Here is a 27,060-nt window from a genome sequence, read left to right on the forward strand (position 1 = left end):
TATTATTGTATGAATAATGCACATAACATTCCTGTACTTGAATCGATTCATTTATTATTGATCTACAAAAAATACATAGTGGGACAGTTATGCCTAGAATATCAACATGGGACAATTGAACTTGATGTTGTTTTTTTAAATACTGGGAACAAACAATAAGGTTTTTTGTGTTTTTCCGAAAGATTATGCATAAAAACATCGTTTTATGAAGAAAAGTGAAAATTGTCAAAAAGTAACATGGGACAACTATGCGTAGAACGGCAGTATACCCGTTCCTCAGAAACGCCGATGTCAACGTTTAACCTTGTTTCCTTCGTTGTGTCCCCGTTTCATATCCCTCCTATCCGATCTATAAACTTTTACTTAGTCGCGGCAATACATACACACACTCTTTACAGATACACGGGCCAAAGGTTGTGCAGTCCACTGATGATTCAACAAGAGCCAAAGGTTGTACCGCTCATGACAACTCTACACATAGGGGTACATACTAGGGGGGCGTTGCTGATTAATGGTCAGCTGCATCCCAATAGGAAGTATCCCGTGTCGGGCACACGTACAGAGCATTGGAGACTGCAACATCCCAATTACGAGAACACTTGTAATACTAACCTCGAGCCGACCGCGAGTAATCGGTTACATATTACTAACATAGATAATAAGAAAAACTGTCAAAATATTGAACTCCGGCCCCGTCAGGCTAACGCCATATGAGCCTTGATAAAAATATATATTTTGGAAAAAAAAGACGGGTGGGTAATGTCGGGGACATAACCGGAGTGACGTAGGACTATGCAAAGGGGACAGCTTTTGTTAAATATATATTTTAAATATATTGTTTTATTTTCTTCACCTACGTGAATACCTACCTATCTACCTGAAAAATGGATTAGTTTACTGTTTACTCTTTATGAACATGTTGATGGTTCTGAAAAGAACCTTTGGTGTTGTGTTTTTGTTATCACTCGATATCCCCATCTTGTTCGGTTAAACCTTCCTGTTTAGCTATTGCGTTTGCCACTCGCCACAGCTTTCACAGTTGGAAAATTTCTTCCCATCCAGCTTGTGACATATTTTACAGTAAATTACATTCAATGGCACGTCGCATTACCACCACTCAGTGCCGGATTGGAGGTAATTTTAACCTGTAATTGAACATTTGCGATGACAGTGGTACAGTGTCGACTTTCAATGTGGGATCATAATTTGGATCTCTATGTTTACAAAAATGTCCAACTAAATAAGTCACATTACATGTCCGTCCAATTAGCTAAATGTCGAACTAATTGTAGATTACTGTACTTTCAATCTGGAAACAATTTAAGAATTGGTGAAAATTGAATAATCAGGAAAGTCCCCAACTATCAATAAGCTCAGAACAACTGCCAAATTCACATACTCATCAAATCCTGGCAAACAAACTATGAAAACATCAATTTGTGTTTTATTATTATTTTGGATAATGTTTTAGAAAGCATTGAACTTTATTTCCTAAACTCTTTTTTGGAAGGTTTAATGGCCCTGAAAAGCGCCTTGTTTTATGGAATGGTTCCAATTTAGAAAAATTAGTACTCGTGGTTTTGAAAAAAACCATTTCGAACGCCCTCGATGCCGCCTTGTTCTGGATTTGCCACCAAAGCAGTTTGTATAAAGAACAAACTTTTTTCTTCTGCTACCTGATGCCATTTTGCGATTGCGTTTGCCACTCGCCATTCGCTGCAACTGCCTGTTGTCTTGATGTCCGCCGAACCGAATGTGTTATGTTCCGAATGCAGGTTTTCTTATCGTCGACCACCACGGTTCGAGCGGGATTTTGCCTTTCCCTTCACTTTTCCTCCTTTGCCATATCCAACCATGGCTGCTTGTGTTGGTTTGTTGATGTGAGGTGATGCGAAACGATGTGGTGTACGGTTCGGATGAGAATGATCGTTACGGCAGCGGAGAGGGGATTTTTAAGCTGACTGGCTGGCTCGAGAATTACGCATGCGTGAGACTGCGACCAATGTTTCGTTCATTTTTTTCTTTTTCCTTTCCAATCGTGCTTCATTCTATTTCGCTGCTGCTCTGGTTGCCCGTTTTGGTCGGTACGATTTGAGGAGCACAAAATGGACCAATCAAAAATGGGCACATAGTGTATTTGGACAATGCTTGATATTTCACAATTATTCAATTATTTATCTCAAGAAAAATGAAATGTTATTCGTTATGATAGATGCGTAGATATATTTCCTATCAATTGATGCAAAAACCTTTGCGATCTATTGAGAAATGCTCGAGTTATAAGCGTTCCAAATCTTGCATTTTTTTCCTACTTGTTCAGTGCCTAGATTTCCATTTCACCCCCTATATCTTCCGGTTAGACGTAGTCCTACGTCAAAAAAAATCATTGCACTGGGAGGTTCAGCAGTGTCATTAGATCCACACAAAGTGCCCATTAATACGATGTTTACACTTTTAGCAAAACAAAGCTGCATGTTGCGCGGACAGCTTTCGTGCGATTTTTTATTTAATTGCGAATTACTAATTCGCTCCGGTCATTTCGGGTCAAATTCGTGTTCTGTGTAAGAGATTTTTTCTCCCAGATCCATCACCATATTCAGCTAATTTGGAGTTGTATCATTGGTGCAATGATTTTCTGTTTCTTATGAACAACTTTTTTATTCGAGGTTACTATCAAAGGGTTGTCCACATACCACGTGGACAACTTTAGGGAGGGTAGGGAGTAAGACAATGTCCACGCTTGTCCACGGAGAGAGGGGAGGGGGTATAGATCGAGTCTACGTGGACAGGAAGAATATTTTTTTTAAATACAACCATTTTTACATTCAAAATTAAATTAAATCTCACATATTCAAGAATACCAATACTCTCCGTATTTATCAATAAACGGATTGAGCCGCCTGAGAGTGCTACTCAGTCAAACGTTCATATATTTTTTCTCATATAATTAATCATCTTCAGTGAAATCTGGATTATACAAATATCTCACGTAAACTGTGAATGACCAAGCTATTTCCTATGATCGAACTTTTATAGTCACGGGGTATGCATAGACCCTCAGAGTTTAAAACTATAAAAATTAAACCCTTCCATAATGGTTGAGATTTCATGATATGCGTAAATGATTTTTCATCAAATATAATTTTCTATACACTTTGTTACATCTCGAGAACAGTTAGTCTTAAACTAATAATGTTTTCTAGAAGTGCGTGTAAAATCATTTTTCCAAAGTATTTTAATTTCATCAATTTCCACTAGTCTTCAAAAATTTAGCCAGTATTCTGATAAAAATATATATGGAATTAGGTAGCAGGTTCGGAATATTTCAGAAGGTGAGAGAGGATCATATTTGATGAAAAAATTCTACGCATTTGGTCAATTCTCAACTAGAGATGATGAACTTTTCTCGAGTCGAATTTCATGTCTTTTTTTTTTTTAAATCGTTTATTTTTACAGGCTCAGTTACATAGGTTTAAAGGAGCCGAACTCCTTACTGTATTGTTACTAGTATATATACATTTTTCCTTAATTCTAATGTTAATAATATAGGAAACCGATTACTCGCGGTCGACTCGAGTTTAGAAGGGTGACATATTTTCTTCAGGAAAAGGAGGGGATATGAGGATATATTGACAATGATCACACTCACACTCTCAATCACACTCATCACACTCAATTCTTAAACCTATCTTATATCTAATATGTATTTACATTTAATCTTATTCTTAAGAAGGGATCCGATCTCTCACAAAGGAAAAGGAAAAACTAAAGGTATAAGGACAATCACACACGAAGATCGATAGCTTTAAGGAATACATATATTTGGGACATGTAATCAAGGTCTAACCGAGCCAACACGTCTCTCACCGGCATCATGGGCTGCCTTCCTCGGGCCCGAAGGGTGACTACTAAATTCGATCTGGCGACAAGATACAGCTCGCACGACCAAACAACGTGCTCGATGTCGTGGTAACCTTGGCCACAAACACAAAGATTGTTGTCGGCAAGATTAATACGAAAGAGTAGCGCATCTAACGAACAGTGATTGGACATGAGTCGGGAGAAGGCGCGAATTAAGTCCCGACTCAAGTCCAGACTTTTGAACCATGGTTTGGGGCTAACCTTAGGGATAATCGAGTGGAGCCACCGGCCCAATTCATCTTCGTTCCATTTGCGTTGCCAGTTAACTATGGTATTTTTGCGGACTAAAGAATAAAATTCATTGAAGGCGATTTGACGCTGATAAATATCGCCTTCAATTGCACCTACCTTTGCTAATGAGTCAGCCCTCTCATTACCCGGAATTGAGCAATGTGAAGGGACCCAGACAAAGGTAATGACATAAAAGCGTCTGGATAAAGCACTCAAAATTTCTCGTATTCTCTCAAGGAAGTACGGCGAGTGCTTTTCCGGCCTCACTGAACGGATAGCTTCGACAGAGCTAAGACTATCCGTTACAATGTAATAGTGTTCAACAGGTCGTGAGGCGACGCTGTCCAGCGCCCAGTGTATCGCTGCCAATTCAGCAATATACACTGAGCAAGGATTCTGAAGACTGTGGGAGGTGCTAAAAAATTCGTTGAACACTCCAAATCCTGTGGACTCATTCATTGAGGACCCATCAGTAAAGTACATATTATCACAATTGATATTCCCATACTTTGCATCGAAGATCGTTGGAACGATCCTCGATCGAAGATAATCTGATGTTCCATGGATACCCTGCTTCATGGACAGATCAAAATGCACAGAGGAATTGATGTAGTCAGGAAAACAAACACGGTTGGGAATATACGAAGAAGGATCAACCTGCATGGAGATGAATTCATGATATGGACTCAAGAACCCAGATTGAAAATTTAGCTCGATAATAAATAATAAATTGAAGCGATCTTTTAGTGAGAGTACGCCTGCCAAAACCTCGAGACTCATGGTATGCGTTGAGGGCATACATCCCAACGCGATACGGAGACAAAGATACTGAATTTTATGTCTTGAACTGACTCTAATTTAGAAAGTACGCTACTTAGAATAATTATGCTACTCTTCTGAAAGATAAGAAAATTTTGTGTAGAATCCAGTTGTAAAACATTTAAATTAATGGAACCAAGTAACTTTCAAAAGTAAAGATGAAACTTAAATTGTTTGTGTTTTCATGGGTTTCTATAAGTTTTCCAAAAATGTATGATAACCATTCCACAATTCTTTTCTTTATACCACACTGTTATCCTTCTGTTGTCTTGCACTAATTTAAATGATTAACTACATAATTGTATGCAAAATGTTCTCAAATGAAAGCAATGGAATCGTGCTAAGCAGCGTAATTTGAGAATTAAAGTCAGCTTAAGGCAAAAAACGGTCTCAAGGTAAAATTCAATAATTCTTTCGTAGATGAGTTTTGACCATGCACCTGAAATATTCCGGATCAGCTACCAAACAACTTGTATATAACAATATTTCAAACAGATATAATGGTGTCAAACAGTGCTTGGAAATATCTGTATCACATCAATCTTTTCAGCTGAATTTCCGACCACATTCGATCATTATACCATTGCATTCGGGATACCGAAAATGAACCAACGCCAAACCTCACAAACACAGCAAGCTCCTTACAGTTGATTCATCCAGTTTTGTTCATTCTCTTTTTCGTTTTGTTCAGCGTTCACGGAATGTGAGCAAAAGAAAATATCCCTAGTTTTGTCATTCATTGATATTAATATACCAGCTCATTCCTATCAGTATCGTTCTCGGACACTGACGAAACGGAGAAATTCGTTGACGAAGATAACGAAGTACAGAATGCTCATAACAGTGACAAGAAATTAAATTGTTCAAGCATGCAAGGTTTCCGTCTCAGTTTAAATGTTTTCATTTTACATAGTAAATATGTAATCCCAATTCCACTTGTCAGAAATGCTTCAAAAGACTCCAATTCCGATGTAAAAAAAATACCGTCTTGACTCAAATTCCAAACATTTAATTTTTGACTCAAATTCCGAACACACGAACATAAAATGGTGGTGTCCAAGACACGACCGCAATGGGAATATTTCGAGCTTCCTTTTGCGAACGGATCAAACTGTGCTATAGGATTAGCGGATGAAATTGCCAACATCCAGCTTTGGCTGACAAAGTTTGCATTCTGACAATTTAATGGCAATGAATAAAAGTGAATGAATTCTCATGACTCGAGCGTTAAGGAAAGCTCAGATAGCACAGAATGAATACGAATGAACACAGTTGTAAATTTGTTTGCCGTCGAATGAATGACAGTAGCATCGACAAGCGAAATAAACGCGTTACACTGATAAAAATATACTTTCAATATCACTTAACAAGCTCAATATTTCCAAGCCCTGGTGTCAAATATAGATAGATAAATATATATTCTTGAGCTTGAGCTTGGGTAGACTGTACAATTCGTAGTTGCTCTCCGTGATTGACCTGAACCAACCAAATTACACAAAGAACACACAGAATGACGCTTGGGACTAGCAAATCATTCTCGTTGTACAATTTTCGGTGATTCGAGCTTTAAATGGTCAATAACGACGCCGGCCACGTCCTTACAGGCACCAGGGGAAGGGAAGGAATGTTAGTATGATATTCGCCGCCCGAAGGCCAGAAGGGTCGCCTCTATAGCGTGGTTCCCTAGCGTTTATCATGGAAGGGATAGTTGTTAGTAGGGAGAGGTAAGAATCAGGATTCACTGTGGTAAGTGATGTGATTATGTATAGGCGAACTATCGACCACTCGACGGAACAAAATTCTGAAAATCTTCTAAGTCATAACACGCAGCAGAGATTATCTTTCGCTATTCTAAAAAGGGAAACCTGTTAGTATGATTGGACTGGCTGTATATTTTGTTATTTCATCGTACGCACGAATCTAAATTCAATCGCGACGGCGAAGAGTCTCTTTGGGAAACCTGAAAAAAAAGGGTGGGTTATATCTATGATATAACCGCAAGGTTGACGTGGGACTATCTTAGCTTAGTAACCATTTGTATGTATTGATTGCAGTTTGCATGTATTTGCAATGGCGATTTCCCCAGACACCTTGGTTTAGAAGTCTTTATAGGTAATCAGATTTCAGTCGGAACAAAAATACTCCCGACCTGCATGAATTTGCAATCCCAATTTCCCTGGACACCTTGTTTCTGAAGCCTGTGTTGGGGAAACATATTTTAGTCGGAACAAATTGCCCTCGACTTGCATGTATTAGCAATGCCAATTTTCCCTCGCTCCATGGATTTGAAGTCTGTGGCAGGGAAACACATTTCAGTCGGAACAAAAATGCCCCCGAATTGCATGTATTTGCAATGCTAACTTTCCCACGCTCCTTGGACTTGAAGTCTGCGTTAGGGAAACGCATTTCGGTGGGAACAAAAGCTGCCCCTACTTTCATGTATTTGCAATGTCGATTTCGCCAATGCTGCTTGGTTTTGAAGTCTGTGTTAGGGAACATATTTCGGAGAGAACAAAAGTCCCCCTACTTTCATGTATTTTCAATTCCGATTTCCCCAACGCTGCTTGGTTTTGAAGTCTGTGTTGGGGAAACCGTAAATCGGGCCAATCAAAACGAGGCAGTTAGGGCGTTTAGATAACGCTTAACATTTTACAGTTATTCAATTATTTATCTAATGAAAATGACATTTTATTAATTGCGTAGATGCGTAGAAATATTCCCTATCAATTGATGCAAACATCTTTCCGATCCAGTAGAAAATGTTCGAGTTATAAGCATTCGAAATCTTGCAATTTTTCCTGCATGTTCAGTGTTTATGTTTTCATTTTACCCCCCATATATTCCGGTTAGACGTAGTCCCACGTCAAAAGTAACCGAGAGAACTCCTATGAAACCAATAAGACGGGTGATATATTTCGTTATTCATTCCGCGTACTCTGTATCGAACTCTAATAACGATGGCGGGAGTTATGTTTCGGAAATCTGAGAAGCTAATCAAGAGAATTAAACGGATGAAGAACCTATAGTCTGAGTTTATAAACTCAATTTAGTGGCTGGAATTGAAAAATAAGGAACCAAAAACTAATATAAATGTATCTAATATAATCAACTAACCAATTGCTTGAAATGAAAACTAAAATAAGAGTCTTCTGACTCAAATTATGAAATTCTGAAATTTTAAATTCCTAACATAATTAAACCATGAGCCTGATTACGAACGCCACCCCACGGTGAAAACGAGACGAAGTGTATTTACCCTTGCATACCAATCATCTCGTCCCCAACGAGAAGTGAAGCTCGCTATCAGGCCCCCTATTATCCGCACAATACGTCAGATAAACAACGATGGATTGAAACATCCCTAAACAAAAGAACAAAAACATACATTGAAAAGAAAAAATAACAGCGATGAACTCGAAAGATGGAAAAAAGAAAACTTGCACAAAAACAAGTCGGTTCATGGTACAGGGTATGAAGAATACTTCCCGAAACTCGCGGCTTGCATGAGAAAGCCGTTGTCAAATCCTCCACTATTTTCAGAATCACCATTCTACAGAAAGGAATTAAAGAACGATAATAAAAAGTGGGGCGATAATAAAAAAAAACTTTTCCGTCCATATAAAACATGTATTCTGGATATCACTATAATGATTGGGCGAATCCATTATACAGGGAAAAAGGGGAATGCAAAACATAGATAGATAAATATATATTCTATTCATTTTATGAGAAAGTTTAAACATTTCTTCATGTTTTTGAGGAATCAATTAACTTTCTATTGGACAGCCATCGGGCAGCAGATTTCAAACCAAAAATGTACCAATTTTTTAAAAATGGAGCGGATCGGGGCAGCGGCTGATTAATTTGGGGTTGAATTGTTCTTTAGTAAACTGTTCGAATTTGTAATTTAAATTATAAGTGATGTTTTGATAAGGATTTGAGCGAAGGAAAGCTAAAAAATCAATGAATCGTGAGTTTTCTTATGTATACCCCGATTCTGTATTCCGCCGGATTTGCATTCTGTTCGAAACCATTATTTCGTTCGAGTAATAACTATGTATTCCCTATTTTTTGCCCATTTAATGTTCGAAGAGAGACAAATTGAACGAAATGCAAAAACAACTTGAACGGAATATAGAGTGGAATATTATCAAGTCGTTTAGTTTTTACCCCGCGAGCATTTTGAAAGCCATCTAGACACTAAAGAAGGAATGATCAATAAGAGGTTGAAAAATTAAAAAATATACATTGCATATATTTCTTATACTCTATTAGTACCCTCTTAAAATTCCTGGAACTACTGCGGAAAAGGTTTCGTATTGCGCTGACGACTTAAAGTGAATCGAGTGTGTAAATGAACCATGAACCAGGATTTCCTGTGACCGACCGTACTCCGGAGTGGACGAAAAACTACACTCGACAAAAAAAAAAAATTCGTCAAAGCAACAACTGGACGTTGTATAGAACATTTTCGAGTTTGCAGTGGGCAGATTTGACCATCGATTTGCGGAGCGTTCATTATTTCATGAAAAACTCTTGATTCAAAATTAAAGGATAAAAGGATCATTCGTTAGAGAATACCTCTGTAGTAAATAGCTCTACTGAAACTTTCTATGAATCAAATGGATGTGAAATAATCAGGATGATTGGATTGTTATTGTGAACACATTTAAAATTCATAGAAACTTTGAAAGCAAACCGTTGATCGCAAACGTTTTATCGCTTAGAAATTTCGACCCTTTACTCCTCAATCCTTTGTCAAATGAGAATCTAATCCATCTTTCCTTTTCTTGAAATTCTTTTTTTTTTTATTAAAAAAATCTATGCAGATAAAATTGTTCTGTTTGTTTTTGTGCACTTCATAAACTCGAAAAGCTCACCACTAATGGAACTTATATTATGACACAATATAAAATCAACTTCAAGTATTGTTGTTGCCACTGCCAACCCCTCAGGAAGCTTTAAGATTTTCAGATGGAATAAGCGCACTTCTGAAGTAAAGCTGTGAACGTAACTGTATACGTATTCTATGTAGTAGCAACACATTTTTTTGCAAGTGTTAAAAAAATCGTGAACTAAAACTGTATCTGATAATGATTTTAAATCCATGTATTTTTATTCGATTGGCGTTGCTCCAGATCAATATTTGGAATTGTGTGATGAAGCTTCGGATGCGGATTGTTCAACTGTATATTACGCGTTTCCATGTTGGTATACTAGATAGCCTTTATATCTTCACAGATAATAGAAAAACAAAGTATTACAAGTAATTCAAAATTAAACTCATATGAAACATATGCTGGGGGTCTCCGTAGCCACATTGGTTGCGCGTTTGCTCGTTAATCGATCGATCGTGAGTTCAAAACTCAGGGCCCTCATTGACCATCTTTGTGTTGTTACAGAATAACTTCGTCCACGCAACAATCATCAGCGATGGAGATCGATCCACGGTCGAAATAAGATCGATTCATCCATACAACTGCTCTGCTCTGCAAGACACATCGGGCTACTGTCAATAACTCAACAATGACCAATCAATTGTCTCTGCTGTCCGGTCTAACTGGATAATGGAAGAACAGAAGAGAAACTCTTACGCCTAAATGGCTACTGTGTAAATGTGTACCATATGCAAAATAGTATAGAAGGGAATACTCTAACGCCGAAAAATGGCAACTGTGTAATTCTTTCATTTCTATAATTAGTACATCATTTCTATAATTAGCACAATAGAAATGATAAAAATATGACATGTACACGATTAAAATTCGGCTCTGTTACAGCTAAAATACTAATGAGCCTAAAATAAACAAAAAGGGATAAAAAAGAAACACATGCATTGTTTTGTTACTTATTTCGCTGTCATAAAACCTAAATGTTCCACAGCAAAGCATGGCAGGTCACAGCTAGTAAAATTTGAAATAAACTCAAATGGAATTAGAATTTAATGTAAGCCCAATCGTGTTATTTCCTCAATTATTCTAATAAAATAAGGAAAAATGTCCGCGTTGACAACAGGGGAAGGGCTATGAAAATGCCCATGCATCAGCCCAGCTCTTCCTGGATAATGCATCTTTTGTTGTTACTGGCCGCTTTTTGTTTTGAATGCCACGGATGATTGTCATCTTGTTGTGTTCTTTAACCTCAACTAAGAATAATCTCGAGCGTTATGTTCATCAATAACCCGTAACCTGTTACGTAATCAATCATTTCAGTCACGTACTGAATCTCGTGATTGAGATTCCGTATCATGTGCGTTTAGACCACGCCGTTCAGCAATACAACCCACCGTGTGCACCGCGTGGTGAGCTTTTTCGGGCGGCCAGCATCAGTACCTGGGCCCCAAGCTCGGAAATCCGATGCGTTGCAGCGGTGTTTGCATGCACATTCGTATGCGGCGAAGCCCTCGATCATGCGCCACGATCGATGGCTGGTGCTAACCACCTTCTAACGCGTTCGTTCTCGCTAGAAGAGCCCAGCATTAGCCGCGCGGAGAGGAGCTTATTTAATAACCCGCGCTCGACCGGAGCGCCTCAGACAGTTTCCGATCTCGGCGAGGCTCGCGTCAGTTTTTCAAAATCGTGTTTTTAGAGGTTCTAGGGAGATTGTGGCACATCGGTTAATCTGGGCAGATAAACGGTGAACGAGGGGGAAAAAAAGTCGCGAGAGGCGTGAAGGATATTTAGCAAAAATTGACTCAGTCGTTTAGTGTGCGGAGTGAGAAGAAAACATGACTGCTGCTGCATTCAGGGATCGATTAGTGGCGCTTGTGGCTGTTCAGCTGCTTGTGCTGGACCAACTTGGGTTGGCGATGAAGTTCGATGTGAAACGTAGGTGTTTTGTGATCTATGCAGCACAAACACACGATATAAATGAGTGAGATGTTTGCCTAATTGAGTGATTGTTTATTTTTTGTTTGTTTGCTCGTAGCTGCATTCATCAAAACGTGCCGTTTCTCAGATGAGGATTTCGTCGCATGCTCAACCGAGGCGGTGCAGGGATTGTTCGACAAATTGGTGACAGGTAAGTGATGGTTGATTGGGGGTTCAATGAGAATTTGAAGTTTACTTAAGCCTTTCTCAAACAACCTTTCGTCGCGTTGTGGTCAGTGTAAAGAGAATGCTGTTGACTGGGGGAATTCGCACTTATCTGCAGCATGCGAATCACGATGGATAGGATTTTTAAGCATGTGGTGACTAGGTTCAAGTTCAAGAATTAGTTTATTTAAAATCTGGATTTTTCATCACATTAGATTTAATAGTGTAATTTTTTCGTTTGCACAGAAGTGAAATCAAGAATATTGGTACAATCACTTGACGAAATTAAATTTCTGATTGATAGAGAACTGAAGTTATTTTTTTCATTTTTTCAATGTTTTTTCTCACCTTAAGTACTACTGTTATGATCTGTAAAACTCTCCTAACAATTTTTTTCTTTTAATTTCCAATTCATATATTATGGTTGATTGTCATTTTAATTCCTTGTCTCGATTAGTGTGGGAATTGTCTTAGGAAACAATCTTGAGAAGCAACAATTCACCTTCTTCCGAATCTGTTTTCATTGGCTATGTTATTTTTGAAGTTGCTCACATGGTCTACTCCAAAACTAATAAGACTTCATAAAATTGCGCATCTTTCGATAACTGTCTATCAAGTTTTCGTCAATTTCTCATGGATAATAATCTAGTTGTATCTCGGGATTGGTTAAAAGTACCATAAATGTTTGCAGATTTATTGTTCTTTTCAGAAGAATGAATGCTCGTACTTTTCCTACTACCCTCTATCGAAGTTTAAACTCTCTCTTGGGCAACCTCAGTGACCATTTTATTCCACGATCTCTTCATCTCTGCAGCAACCCGAGTCACTTTGGCACCCTTTGGCATTTCCGCTTGACGATTGCCCAATATTCTTCGATTGGGCGAAATTGGGGGCAATTGGCAGCATAGAAGTCTTTTTCAATATCATCGACCCCATTGTCAAGGTAACTCTGAAGCAGCTCTCGACTTGCCAAATCTGGCCAAAACTTCACCGGAGCTTTGTGAGCCTTGGGAAAGGGAAGAAAACGTTTCTGCAGGCACTCTTCCCTATACATTTTGAGGTCCATTGTCTTGTTCGTGACGAGAACCTTGGTTTTCTCCCCGCAGCTGCAAATCCCTTGCCGAATCAAGAGCTTCCTTGCAAATTTATCAGCGAAAACGAACTAAAATTAGCTGTCCAAAATCCATTTTCACGTACGTTTTGTTATACATCAGCATGCATCTTTCGAGCGCGTTTTTTGAACATCAGATTTTGCTTTAGCGTCCTATTTGGTTGGTTGCCGGCACGGAAATTACGATAACCTTCTCGTTTGCGGATTCTCCGGATGGTACTTTGGTTAGAGTCGTGTTTTTGGCGATGTCCTATCCCGAGAGTCCCGGATTTGTCTTAATTGTTTTATTTACTTTCAATCTCAAACAGATCAACATGAAATTCTTACCGTCGAAAGATACAGGTTTTCGAAACAATTTGCTGTCAGAAAAATTCGGATACGCCTACTACGACCGATGCTATAAAATGAACGGTGATTCAGATTCTAACGGAATCAACCAGGTGTATGGCACGATTTTCGCTATCTCACTCTACCTACTGTCATCGCCTATCTCACTATCTCTCTGATGTAAAAGTTCATCATCAACTTCACGATATGTCAGATGGTGGTAAATTGGTAGTTCGCGATGACAGAAAAATAGTGTTGACATCTGGTGGCGACTTCAAATTAGGCCCATAATTTGGGTCCCAAACTCGTTAGTGTAATCTCTATCAGATTAGAAGACACGAAGCCGGTTTTTAGATTTTAAAATTTGACTGAAAATTTTCACATCATGTTATTTGATTACTCGAGACACTTCAGTATTTCTGACTTTCATTCAACCATATGGCTATACAATTCCAACATTGTTACCTCATTTTTTTCATTATAATATAAAGTTGTCTTCATAAACTATTTTCGTATGAGACTTTTTCCCTACCTGAAAATAATAATGTTTTTAATTTAAATAAAATACTAATTTGATTTGGAAAAGCTAATTTTCATTCATAATTTTAATTTTGAAAACGTTTGTTACGACTGAAAATCAGCTATTCATTGACGCGCCCCGAAACAAGTAAACGAAGCTCAATGGCGTAAACGCGGATCGCTGTTTTGAAGAAACCAAATACTTTTGACGTTTGAGATGTTGGCACCAAAAACATGGCGGGTGCCATACAACTGGAATCAACCTTTTGTGTGCTTTGTTCTGTCAAACAACTGAGGCATGAGCCTGGGCCAGTCCAATCTAACTATTTCTGTAAGTTGTCAGTTGTCCTATTGGTGTCCATTCGCTTTTCTGGTGATAAATTGGACAATAAGCCATTCAAATTTGAGAAACCCACATCTAGGATTTCAATAGAAGCCGAATCAAAAACTCCTTAACCCTTTTACGGGTACTGGCAACCATATTGCCACCAACAAAAAATATTCTTTTCGCTGCACTGGGAATATTATTTCAATATTTTACATAGCCAAAATCTTCTAAAGACATGACAAAACTTCATTTTTTTTAGGACTGCTAAAAATATACGATATTAATTTGAGAGCCATTTTTATGTAACAAAAGCACGATTTTAGAGCGCCGGCAGAAAATTCAGATTAAATTCGTTGAAAGTGTACCAAGTTGAAAAGTTTTTCACTGTAAACCCACACCCAAATTTAATTTTTAGCACATGTTATGGCATCCCGATTTATTACATTAAATGAGTCGAAAAATAACAGAAAATGTTCTACTCCCCAATAGGTGTATATCACTTGTATAATATATATGCTAGAGCTAATATGAGCGAGCGAAACAGGAGACATATTTAAATGAAAGCATATGAAAGCTTTTAGTATAGTTTGCCAAATACACGACCCAGACAGAGAAAGAAATCTATTATCATTCATGCTCTTCTTTATCCTCTTAGAAAACACTATTTCATTTTCGACAGAAAACATGTCATTTCGTGCCTCGAAGCGTCAAATAACGTCAACGATTTAAAACGTTTGTTTGATATCTTTTCCTTCTTTCTTTTTTCATCTTTTTTGGGATTGCACCCAAAAAAAAAAGTCCAAACGACGTCAACGGGAATCGAGCCAAGGCCGGCTGGAATGCAAGACGACTGTTCTACACGATCACGCTATCCACATAACTAATGATGCTGTTTGGGAGGAGCGTGATAATATTACATCTCATTACAAATTGAAGTTGGAAAGTGTTTTCTAATTTTACTCCTAGAAAACACTTTCCAGCATACAGGAGATCTATATCCATCTCGGCCAAGTAATGCGTGTTTATTTGGAACGAGTCTCTTGTTTCGCTCGCTCGTATTAACACATTGCAGTCGTATTAAATTTGAGCAAGGTAATTTGGGTAAGATTATTAAAGATAAACAAAATTTATGTATCTTTTTTGTGAACTTTCGTAAATACATATTGAACATAGGAGGTTTTATTATAAAAACTATATTGTACCATTCTCCTTCGTGTGATATCTTCTGAAACAGTCCCCCCAGTCCTGGTTATCGACTACATGTATCGCCAACCTAATTAGTTTAACGTCTTCCGCCTTATATCTATCTGTTTGTACATACAGAATAATCCTTTGCTTTATACACCTCCATAGCGCCGCAAAACAGGAATGACCATTTTTGTTCATACTAATAACTGTTATCTATTGTTCATAAAAGCACAATTTTGATACGGGAAAAGATTCACTAGACATTAAGATTCGTCTAAAAAATGTGAAATGATGCATTTTTGAATGAAATATAAAATAAATACAGTTTCTTGATATGGTGGCTGAGAGCAGACATACGACCGCAAAGGGTTAATGTTATATTGCCGTTCCATATATATTATACAAATGATTATCAGTATTTGCTTAGAGGCGAATGAACTGCAAAGTTTAAAGCCTCTCGAAAACAAAGAATGGAAGTATTTGTGAGTCATGGCATTTTCTGTCATTTTTACGCTCATTTAATGTAATAAATCGAGATGACAAAACATGAGCTAAAAATACATTTTGGCTGCACTAGCAGCTATATGGATAGTGTCGTCGTGAAATAGCTTTGCATTCCAGCCGGCCTTGGTTCGACGTGGACGTCGTATGGATTTTTTTTGGCACAATCTCAAATGAAATGAAAAAAGAAAAAGAAAGAGAATCTGCGCCCATACATACAAACCTTTTTTTAAGCTTTTAAAACAGCTCATTACTTGCGCTTTTCACCCTCCAGCACACGAAATGGCATTATTGCCAAAGATAATTTTTTTTAAGCCAACGCTAGTTGGCGTATACTTTTCAGTATCTACTGTGTAAGATCATGCAGTTTTTTCAATCAAATAAAAGGTGTATTTGATGAAACATGAAAATTTTTATTTTTTTTAAACTCTATATTTAAAAAACAGCTTTTTTCGCTGCACTAGAGATATTGTAAATCGCAGAAATAATCGGCATCACTGCACTAGAAATATTGTTCTGATTTTTGCATTACCAAAGGCACAATAAAGTGACGGCACGGTTAACGGGCCGTGGCAACTATATTGTCACCAATTTTTTCAACTGTTTCAATAGTTAATATTTTTTTTCAAAGGTAAATATGTGTTATTCCTCATGTAAGGATTATGTTCTCTGAAGTTGGAGTCGATCCGCTGCCTAGTTTTCACGGCCTTGTAAAAGGGTTAATATACAGGAATACTAAATCCAGTTGAGTATATGTGGAAAGCAGCGCTTGACAATCGTTTGATCATTTGCTCTTGCGAAACCCAAATTGTTATATGTCTCCATTTATCGAGTCCTCGAAGAATCAATTTCTCCAACAATTTTTCTAATGTGTGAAAGTATAGCAATCGAACGGTTTGATTCAATAAGGTACATATAGAGGTGGAGCATTAGGCGAAGTGTATTTGTATTAGCAAGCAAAATATCGTGTCGTAATTATTTACATTCAATATGGAATGTATATGAAAGAAACAAAACAACGTTGAAAGTACTCACGGTTGCATGATTATTTGAGCCAAAATTTTCATGAATTATTAAACTGGTTGTTTTTTAACAGAAGACATTTATATCGTGGCTTATTTCGATTATTCATGTGGTAAAAAGGTTTAGAGAGCAGTCGTATGCTTAGGTCTCGAAAGCAGTAACATTTTCACTGAAATTTTGATTAATTGGCGATTATTATCTCACAATATACACACCGACACTGAGAGCCTTCGAAACATCAATTTCATAACGGTAAAAAAATGAAACTTCGTTTGTTTCTATGGACGTGGGGGAGTGAAAATGACACTTGGAAATATCACCTATATCCGTCTTTTTCGACGTGATTTCACAAATATTCGCTCCACGCTATCACATTAGCCTCATATTCAGCGGGAGCTCTACAAAAATGTACGTTTTTAATTGGTAAATTATTTCCTGAAAATAGCATTTTTACATGGATGCGGTGGGCAATCAAATATAAACACAACGACTGACGTCACTTTTTGCGAAATAGTTATGGCAGCGCATGCTATGTCGCTCGAAATTCGACCAACTTCATTACCTTTTTACCAGGACATTGGGTTTGATCTATGCAAAACAGAGTTGCCAGGCCTTTGAAAGACTATTCTTTAATCCTCTCTCCATTGAGGCGATACAATGTTGTTTTCTAGTAGGGTATGGAACAGTCTAGCCAATGTAGTTTTACAAGCTAGATAATGAGTAATAATATGTATAGGGATAGAACAAACTGGGTGATTTTGAATTCGTAGTTTCATTTCGTGATCTCTTTGAAAAAGTCTCTTTTCAACAAGCACTTCATATGAAGCAAACCTGACTGCTCTGTTCGAATCAAAAGAAATAACTATAACACTTTTAGTTTGATATTAAAAGAAGATTTTTTATTTGACTCATCCACATTATTATTTTACAAATCCGAAGATCAGTTACTGAACACGTTCATAGTTAACTTCGAGAAGCTATTCGAAAGGTTCTCTTCGTCCTGCTGCAGGGGTTCCTGTTTCGGTTGCGCCAGTTGACTCATAATCGATTTGATCTCGGACGAGTTCATGATGAACTGATTGGTGATGTCGATATCTAGCAAGTTGCACAAATTGTACTCGCCCAAGCCGTTTGACCCTCCGTTGATTTGCGTCCCACTCGAGGCTGTCCCCTGAGTAGGTGTTCCCATGGGGAGTCCTTCATTCGCGAGATTTCCCAAATTGGTTGATGGATGGTTGATGTATTGTGGTTTACCGACACCACCATACCCGTTTTGAGATCCAATTTGGAAGCCATTACTGACCGCAGACTGGTACTCGTTGTTCAAAGTTGCCGTCATACCGTTGGTAACCATATATGTATGTTCTACTGGAGCGGGGACTACATGAGGATTTCGGTACGCTCCCGCTATACCATGAAATTGATGGGCAGCCAAGTTATTCATGCCAGTGTTGTCGTTAGCGGTTGGTGCGCCGAGTGGATGTCCCTGGTAGTGAACCGCTTCCGTTAACTCCCAGTTGCTGAGTTTCGGACGTTTGCATTTCTGACTCAGATCATATATGTCATACTGGATGAACTTGAACGGTAAGGGTTCGCTTGTGGCTCCATCGGAAGGTCTTCTTAGTTGGATGTTAACCATTATTGGTCGTTCTATCTCGAGCGTTCGATACGGTGGCGTTTTGAAACTGATAGCCACCTGTTTGTGAACGTGTTTACACTGGAATTCTCCAAAGCCTTCCCACACAACTGCTCCCTGCTGCTCCTCGTAGAACCTAACGCTGATGTCCTCCTTAGTGACCTTCTCGCAGAGTAGTGTTATATCCTTACCGCCAGAAATGGGTGCCACGTCATCGCTCAGCTCACAAATCATCAAATCTGCGATTGCTTTCTTGTCGTAGATAACGTCTGACACAACCGGTTGCAGCGGTTCCGTGAATCGACCGGGTTGCTGCCCCTCCAGAAACACTTGAAAACAAATCCGAACCGCATTGAAATCAATCGACGACAGTTGCTTGATGTGGCCATATCCGGTTTTGAACGGGTCTACTTGAATTTTTTGTCGCAACCGGAGCGACTCCTCGACGTCTTTCTTCTTCACGCACTGAATGCCCAAGTGGGTGAAGGCGTAGCTCATGGTAGTGCTGTTTGCCTCGGCCGTGTACACACCCTTTTTGCAGTCCTTTCCCACCAGATTGTGGGGATGGGGCCGATAGGGTGGATCTTTGGTGACACATGACGCCACTACCACAGCCCGACCCTTGTAGCCGCGAATCTCGATGGTGGGGAATGTTTTGGTCTCCGGGGTGCTGTTAACGCCAGGGATTGAACCTGCCGAGCGACCTTCGCACTCGTACCGAAAACGAAGTGCCTTCGAGCGCGGTTGTTCGGTGATTATCACGAACGGCTTCTCAGGAGCTGCTGGCATCATCTGCATTGTGATGAACTGTGTACGGAGCAATTCACTTGGCTCACGTTATATAGGAATACATGAGGCTACCTGTCAGCAGATGGGTAGGTTTTGTGGAATCTATATGCATCTAAAACACATATGTGTATAATTACCTACACGAGTGTTCATGGGTTTTCCCATGGATGCATCGATAAATTTATGCACATTTCGGCGGTGATCATTTGCTTTGGCTAGGCCCTGAAATCTTCGAAGGTGAAAAATGAGGACTGACTCTACTCTCAGTAGCTTCGCTTCGACTAGAACTCCTTTGGCAGTCGCCGCCAACAAAGAGTGACTTGACTAGAAAATGAATTGACTGGCGTTGACTAGCGAGGATGACTGGTGAACTAGTCCAGTAGGTGGTTATTTTAACTGACTCGGCTAATGAATACAAATCTGCCTCTTCATTCAATTGACTTCCATCCACACTTCCATTTCCCCCTGACACTAATTCATACCCGCGTACGCAATATTATTTTTACGTCCATATAAAGAGGAACGAAAACTTGAGTTACCTCATCAATGGACGGTTTATTGCCTACTCGTCGTGAACTTAAATCTACGAACATTTATCAAATATACTGTAAAGGTCCTCGCGTTAGTATTAGTGAATAGCGAGCAAAATAGTACACACACTGTACGCTTTTTTATATGTGTATATAAAATTCGTGTACGATACAAAAAAATCTAGCTCACCTGTAGCGTATGTCAAACCACGTTGAACTCAAACATCGATGCATGCATAATGATACATGGGAGACAGAGGAACGAATTCGTCACTTCAAAATTCAATGAAGACTATTTGACTGGGAAGAATGAAATGATATAGTCGAGTCGGTAGAGGGAGATAGCGACTAAACGCCCGACTGACTGTTTAGTCGTTTTGGCGTGAAGAAGCCAAAAGTCATTTCCGACTGAACACGGATATAGTCAGTCAGATAGTCAGCTGACTATCCTCAGTTGACTATGACTATGCCGAGCCCTGGCTTTGGCATTAAAAGAGAAGGTTCGAATATCATACCAACAATTAAACAGCCCTCGTCTGGATATTTTCGAATTCTGATTATTTAAATACCTGTCAAATAGGAAGTTCTCTAATCTCTACAGAGAGATGTAATGTGGCTAAGAGATATTGAAAAAATAATTAGATATTCAATAAGTTCAGTGTTTCAGCATCGTTTTATACAGCGAGTAATCAACATTAAATGTTAATGGGTTAATTTGAGAATAAGCTCAACTTGGCTTTTTATTACTTTGCAATTTTTCGCATGCAAACATGCATTTATCGGTGCTATCAAATATTTGTACGAAAACGTATGATGATTATGTAATTTTCACTGACAATAACTTCGTAGTCCTACCTCAACAATGTGGTCGCATCTTCGATACCACCCTTCTAGTTTTGACGCAGGACTACTTCTTTGATTTCTATATAGGGGGGGAGGGTATTGTATTCTTCTTCTTCTTCAATGGCACTAACGTTCCTAGAGGAACTTCGCCGTCTCAACGTAGTAATTACTTGCGTCATTTTTATTAGTACTTAGTTGAGATTTCTATGCCAAATAACACGCCTTGAATGCATTCTGAGTGGCAAGTTCTAGAATACGCGTGATCACAGTGCAAGTCGGAGGAAATTTCTTTGACGAAAAATTCCCCCGACCAGAACGGGAATCGAACCCGAACACCCGGCATGTTAGTTATGACGCTAACCACTCGGCCAAGGGAGCACAGGGTATTGTATACACTCTACGAAAAACTTTACGAAAAATTAAGGGATTTCAAATGCATATTACGCAAAATCGTTATTGCTATATATGTTACTAGCTAACCTGGCAAACTTTGTCCCACCCAAAATTTATTTTTTATCATCCTTACCTTCAAATATTCACGTTTTTTCCTAAGCGCCCGTTCATGGGTTCACTTGCAGAACTGTTCATTGGTTGATCTTCTAATTAACCCTAATTAAAATTACCTCTTACTATAAAATTCCTAGTACTTCTCCCAAAACTCGTCATTATAATATCAGATTATTTTCAGACACAATTCTCATTCGAGATTTTTCAACCACTTGCAAATAACATGTATCTTCGTTATATGGAATAAATGTTTGATACAGAAAATATGATAGAATGAAGACAGCCCTAAATCGGACAATTCCTTTCTCGAGTTTTGCTCTTATCAACACATTCGGCGATCTATTTGTATTTATATAGATAGAAGAAGATGAGGGAGTGCGTTTTATCACATTAAAATCCATCTCGACTTTCGAACATAGATCAATTTCGTTAGCGTAGTTAGCGTACTATGTAATTGTAGAACATATGCGAATTGAATTTTCTGAATTTTCCCATTTTCCTTCAGAGTTTTATGAAAATTTTCAATTGTCATGTTTGGTTGAAATATGCGTATTAGTTTTAAGTGATCTCCTCTCCCTTCCAGAGGAGGGAGGGGGTCATACCATCATTGAAACATTTCTCGTACCCAAAAACCCTCACACCCCAACTGGCTCCATTTACTTGAATCGTTCTCGAGTTATGCAGAAGTTTGTGTTACTTTAGCATGGCAGCCTCCTTGCACTTAGAGAGGGGTAGGTGTATCGAACCATTTATTGCTCCCTAAAACCTCCATACACAAATTTTGATTCAATTTGCTTGACTAGTTCTCGAGTTCTTCTCGAGTTTTTTCTCGCCCGGGTCCAAGTGAATGATGGAATGTCGCCATACTGTGCGTCCACATCTTCAAGAAAAGCTTGGACCTCTCGATGATTCAATGCGTGTGATTTGATGTAGTTTTCGATTTTGACGGCATGCTTCATGACATCCTTGAACCCTACATTTTCTCACATAAATTCTACTGATGTATGATGCAACGATACTCCATGTATTACTCCAGAATTTCGGGATGTTTTCAAAGATGAGCAATAGCATTTCCGTTCTTTACTGAGGTAAAAAGTCAATATTGATATGAAATATGGAAAGCGTAATCAATATTAAACTTACCACACAAATCAGGAACTTCATCAGCAACTGCACCGGAAATTCTCTTCAACAATGGATCGAATTTCTTCTAAACTTTACGCGGTGCGTTGAAGATATCAATGCCTTCAGTCGTTCCTTATGTGTCCCACAAATATATATCTAATATATTGTATCAGAACTATTTGTATTCTCATCCATCGCCACTGAATAAAATACCATGTCAGTAGATCTCATATTCAAACTCATCAGATCTTCTGCTATGTTCTTAAATCGTTTTGTGATAGGCTAATTATTTAAGCCGCTGCCTCCGTACACTTCTTCTTATCGAGCCGCATTTTTTATTAAACGGTTTTATTTAGCTTCACCCGTTTGTATGTACGTTCTAAGCTTTGTAACTTTGTAACTGTAGCGCTGTCCCACATTAACACAAATTTGACCCCCTTCCTGTTGACCGATTGATCTGAAATTTGGAACACAGCTTTATCCTTGCAGTCATTATAAAACTGCGTATTCCATGATCTTGAAAATACAAGATGGCGACCGCTACAAAATGGCGTATTACATATTTTCTCAAAACCTCATCAATATGAGGTTTTCCAAAACCCCATCAATATGGGTATCAAATGAAAGGGCTTGATTAGTAGAATTCAGTTATTCGTGGAAAATGCAAATCCAAAATGACGGCCGCGAGCTAGAGCTTGACTAGTAGAACAAAGTTACTTAGAAATTATTTGACTAATAGAATACAGTACATCATAAAAATATTCCGAGGAAAAATAGGTGAGAAATAAAATATTAAAAAAGTTGAATGGTTTTATTATAAAGAAATGTAGTAACGATACAAATAATGTACTAAAACCTAGAAAATAAAAAACAACTTTTTAAGTTAAACGATTTCTTTGTGACTAAAAGCTAAAAGCTGGAAAATAATTAGGCAAGTAGCAGTTAGCAGTTATCATACCCCTTCCATCATTAATCAAGGACATTGATGAGACTAAAATAAAATCGTGGGGCACGTTGTATTTCCATTGTCCGCAATTAATGGTTTCATCACATGTCCCGCGATTTTATGTTAGTCTCATCAATGTCCTTGATTAATGATGGAAGGGGTATGATAACTGCTAACTGCTACTTGCCTAATTATTTTCAAGCTTTTAGTACATAATCTGTATTATTATTATGTTTAATCACAAAGAAACCGTTTAACTTATAAAGTTTTTTTTTATTTTTTTTTATTTCCGCTACAATGTAGCTTACTTCTATGCACAATACGTTCGCTAACAACTCAATTGTTCTTTTAACTCAATTTTTTCAGCATGGACTATGCCAAGAGTACTTGTACATTCTTGATGCATGTTTCGACCCATAATATCGTTTCAGATTGAACGCCTTCATTACAGCAACAGCTTCTCTACAAATCAAACCTTCGGTCCGTAAAAAAGTAAATTTCGTACCTTTATCACAGATATTTAATCTAGCGATTAATTAGCATAGAAATTACTTTGATGTTCGGGGGCAAAGTGGTCATAGGTGAATAAAGACTTACAATGTTCTGTTTACTAAATCTGATCTACCGCATCACAATCTGCTCTTGAAGGAGATCCTTTTGTGGCTTTGACCCTGGATAAATAAGCCACTCCAACTAAACCAAGCCTCATTATACGGAACGTTATGTGTTTCTTACTACGTTTTTGTTTGCATGAGAAAATTGAAATTGAAAGTATAGGTGAATAGGCCAAGCCTAGGCTAGCCTCTCTCTCTCTCTCTCTCTCTCTCTCTCTCTCTCTCTCTTATAAGAGAAATTTGTCACTAACTTGAAGAAATTTGCGAATAAATGCCGAATAAATGCTCCATTTTAGTTCAAAAGTATACAAAAGTATACCTTTTCTAGCAGTTATAACTCTGTATTTGAACATTCTCACTGATATTTCGATGATTACCTGACTACATTGTATAAAAAACATGTGATAAAAACACAAAATGCCGCTTCCATGTACCCATTATGGTAATAGTGTTCCTGGAGTTTCGTAATAAGTGTACCTATTGTGGCAATAGTCGGTATCACATGGCAAAAGTGTTAATAGCATTCAAATAATACTTCAATAATGATTTCTTAATAAAACTATGCCTCTAAAACTCATTCCTAGTATGCAATACTATGTCGTTAATTCTAAACTCTAGAAAAATTATGGAAACGGAGCGCGAAGTCGAAATTTTCAAGTGATATTAGAAACGCTCTAACTTTGTGAAAAACCAAAGCATGGAGATGAGATATACATCATTTTAAGCTTCAGGTTATTAGATGTAATGCTTGAATGCTTGTCTCTTTTTGTTGTAGGTGTAGTGGATAACAATATTGGAAAGAAAAAATTGTAAGGGGTTGTATCTAGGACACGACCGCATATTTTAGACGTAGAACTACAATTGCATAATTATATTATGAAATTCACTTGTTTACCACTTCGAATACTATTTTAGAATTCATCGATGTTTTTGTAATAGATTATGTTCTTCGTTACAAATAAATTTAATGAACGTCCTTTTACGTTTGATATGATGCCAGGGACTACCAAAATATGTGAACGGAAAAATTGTCAAACGATCATTGTATTTTATATTTCTCTCTGAAATTATTGCACATCTCATGTTTACGTAGTTCTAGAACAGCGAAAGTTCATTCACCTCTAGTGTCTGAAATGACGATTTTTCAAGGCTTCTCAGTTTAAAAGTACGTTTTAGGGGAACATATCCCGGTCTGCACAACGACAAGCGAGTACAAAAGTACTCAACACCAAAAAATAAACCCGACTTGCATGTATTTGCAAAGCGAATTCCCCAGGCACATTAATTTAGAAGTCCGTGTTAGGGAAACACAGCTCAGTGGGGAAAAAATACCTCCGACTTGCATGTATATTTGCAGAGCGGATTTCCACAGGTACATCGATCTTGAAGTTTGTGTTGGGGAAACTGTAAATCGGGCCAATCAAAACTTGGCAGTTAGGGTGTTTAGATAACGCTTGACATTTTACAGTTATTGAATTGTTCATCTCATGAAAAATAATATTTTACTAATTGCGATAGACGCGTAGGAATCAATTAATGGAAAGATCTTTCCGATCTGTTAAGAGATGTTCGAGTTATAGGCATTCGAAATACGGGTAGGGTTAGCACACAAATCGGCAGAACAAATGTATGGAAAAAAGGAAGTTCTTCCAGTTTTCATGAATGTAAACCGTTTAGAGATTAGCGAATAGTAATGTATAGCATATCAAACAAATCTTAGAGAATTTCAGATTTGATTGATATGCAAATCATGAGAATTCGTTCACAGTGAAAATAGCTATTAACGTTAACTTTATTCCATAAAAACGTGACGTTTCTGATTTGGTACACTTACTGAAAGGCGTAGTTCTACGTCAAAAATCGATTTCTACTGTTTTTTTAAAGATTTCGTAGATTAACACATTGTTTTATTTACCAAGTCAATAGTAAATCCAATTATCCTTATCAATCAGCATTCATTTGATTCCAAGAACGCTCCTGTAGGTCATTTTACTTCAGCTAAAAGTTTTCATAAAATGAAAAATTTCCCATTTTCTAATGAACACTTTTTCAATAATGCGATAATTCCCAAATCAGAAGACATTTTCGAAAATTCTTATAAATTCTGTGCAAGACTCATTATTTATTATTCATTGTTCGGCAATTTTTGCTTTTTCTTTGATCGATTCTCTTAATTGATTTTCTCTTACGATGACCATGGCCTTTCAGACAGATTTTGTGCCACATAATTTCAATATGCGAAGTACATCAACCAATTATTTGTATTCAAAATTTAAAAAAAAACTAAGAACTTCAGGGATGATATTCTGAGAGAGGGTACACTTAATTAACTACAATTCAAAAAAGAATTAACAAGCATTACAAGTTCCGGTTATGATTTATCTTCTGTTAATGAGAATTTATTGTTTTTTTTTCTAATAACCTGTCTTCGGCCGGATACCGAATATTGACCCGATAGGCATGATACCCAATATTTTATCTCTAGATTAGACTGTTGTTGAGTGCTTCCCGGTTGGAAAATAACTGCCTGCTCCTCGTTGCTAGGCCTTTCTGCTAGCGACAGGAGAATCACAAAGACCAGAGGGTTGTGATGCAATTTTCGCTTCTCTTCAGGAATTGAACAAAGAATATTGACCCATTCACCTAAGATTTAATTTTCAACAGAGTGATCCAAACAAATATGCTTCGGTCGGACACGCATAGTGCTGTTTCACTAATGAGCATTCAAAAGCGCCCTATGATATGCAATTACACAGCGTGAAAACGTGAGGTACAACCATAATGGCATAACAACCATAACATCACAACGTACAACCACAATAGGAACAAGGCAGCTTTCGATATTGCGATAATTGGCACGTAGATGTAAAATTGTACCAAATATGGTAATACAAAAATACATGTTTATTTCGATATAATCGTATAAATTGGTCGAATCACAACATTGAGAAGGTTGTAATGTATGCGTTTACACTGTGATTGTATCAAAACAGCCACTTAAAAGCACAAAAATCTCATTATTCTGATCGCATATTCCTTAGCAAAATGCTAAGAAGCAAGCATCAATG

General features: G+C 37.9%; 2 protein-coding genes across 3 annotated transcripts in view; one reads left to right on the forward strand and one right to left on the reverse strand.

The window, feature by feature from the left end:
- Positions 1-27,060, reverse strand: part of LOC129765902 (muscle-specific protein 20-like) — a 174,167-nt gene that overhangs the window by 105,899 nt on the left and 41,208 nt on the right. The gene's annotated exons all lie outside the window — the stretch shown is intronic.
- Positions 11,491-27,060, forward strand: part of LOC129765889 (protein takeout-like) — a 28,839-nt gene continuing 13,269 nt past the window's right edge. For both annotated transcript variants that reach the window (XM_055766329.1, XM_055766334.1), the window contains exons 1-2: positions 11,491-11,798; positions 11,899-11,991. In XM_055766329.1, the coding sequence (XP_055622304.1) occupies positions 11,699-11,798; positions 11,899-11,991 (193 nt within the window). In that variant the 5' untranslated portion in view covers positions 11,491-11,698. The remainder of the gene's footprint in view (positions 11,799-11,898; positions 11,992-27,060) is intronic.

This window comes from Toxorhynchites rutilus, chromosome 1 (assembly GCF_029784135.1).
Source record: "Toxorhynchites rutilus septentrionalis strain SRP chromosome 1, ASM2978413v1, whole genome shotgun sequence".
In the NCBI taxonomy this organism is placed as follows: Eukaryota; Metazoa; Arthropoda; class Insecta; order Diptera; family Culicidae; genus Toxorhynchites; species Toxorhynchites rutilus.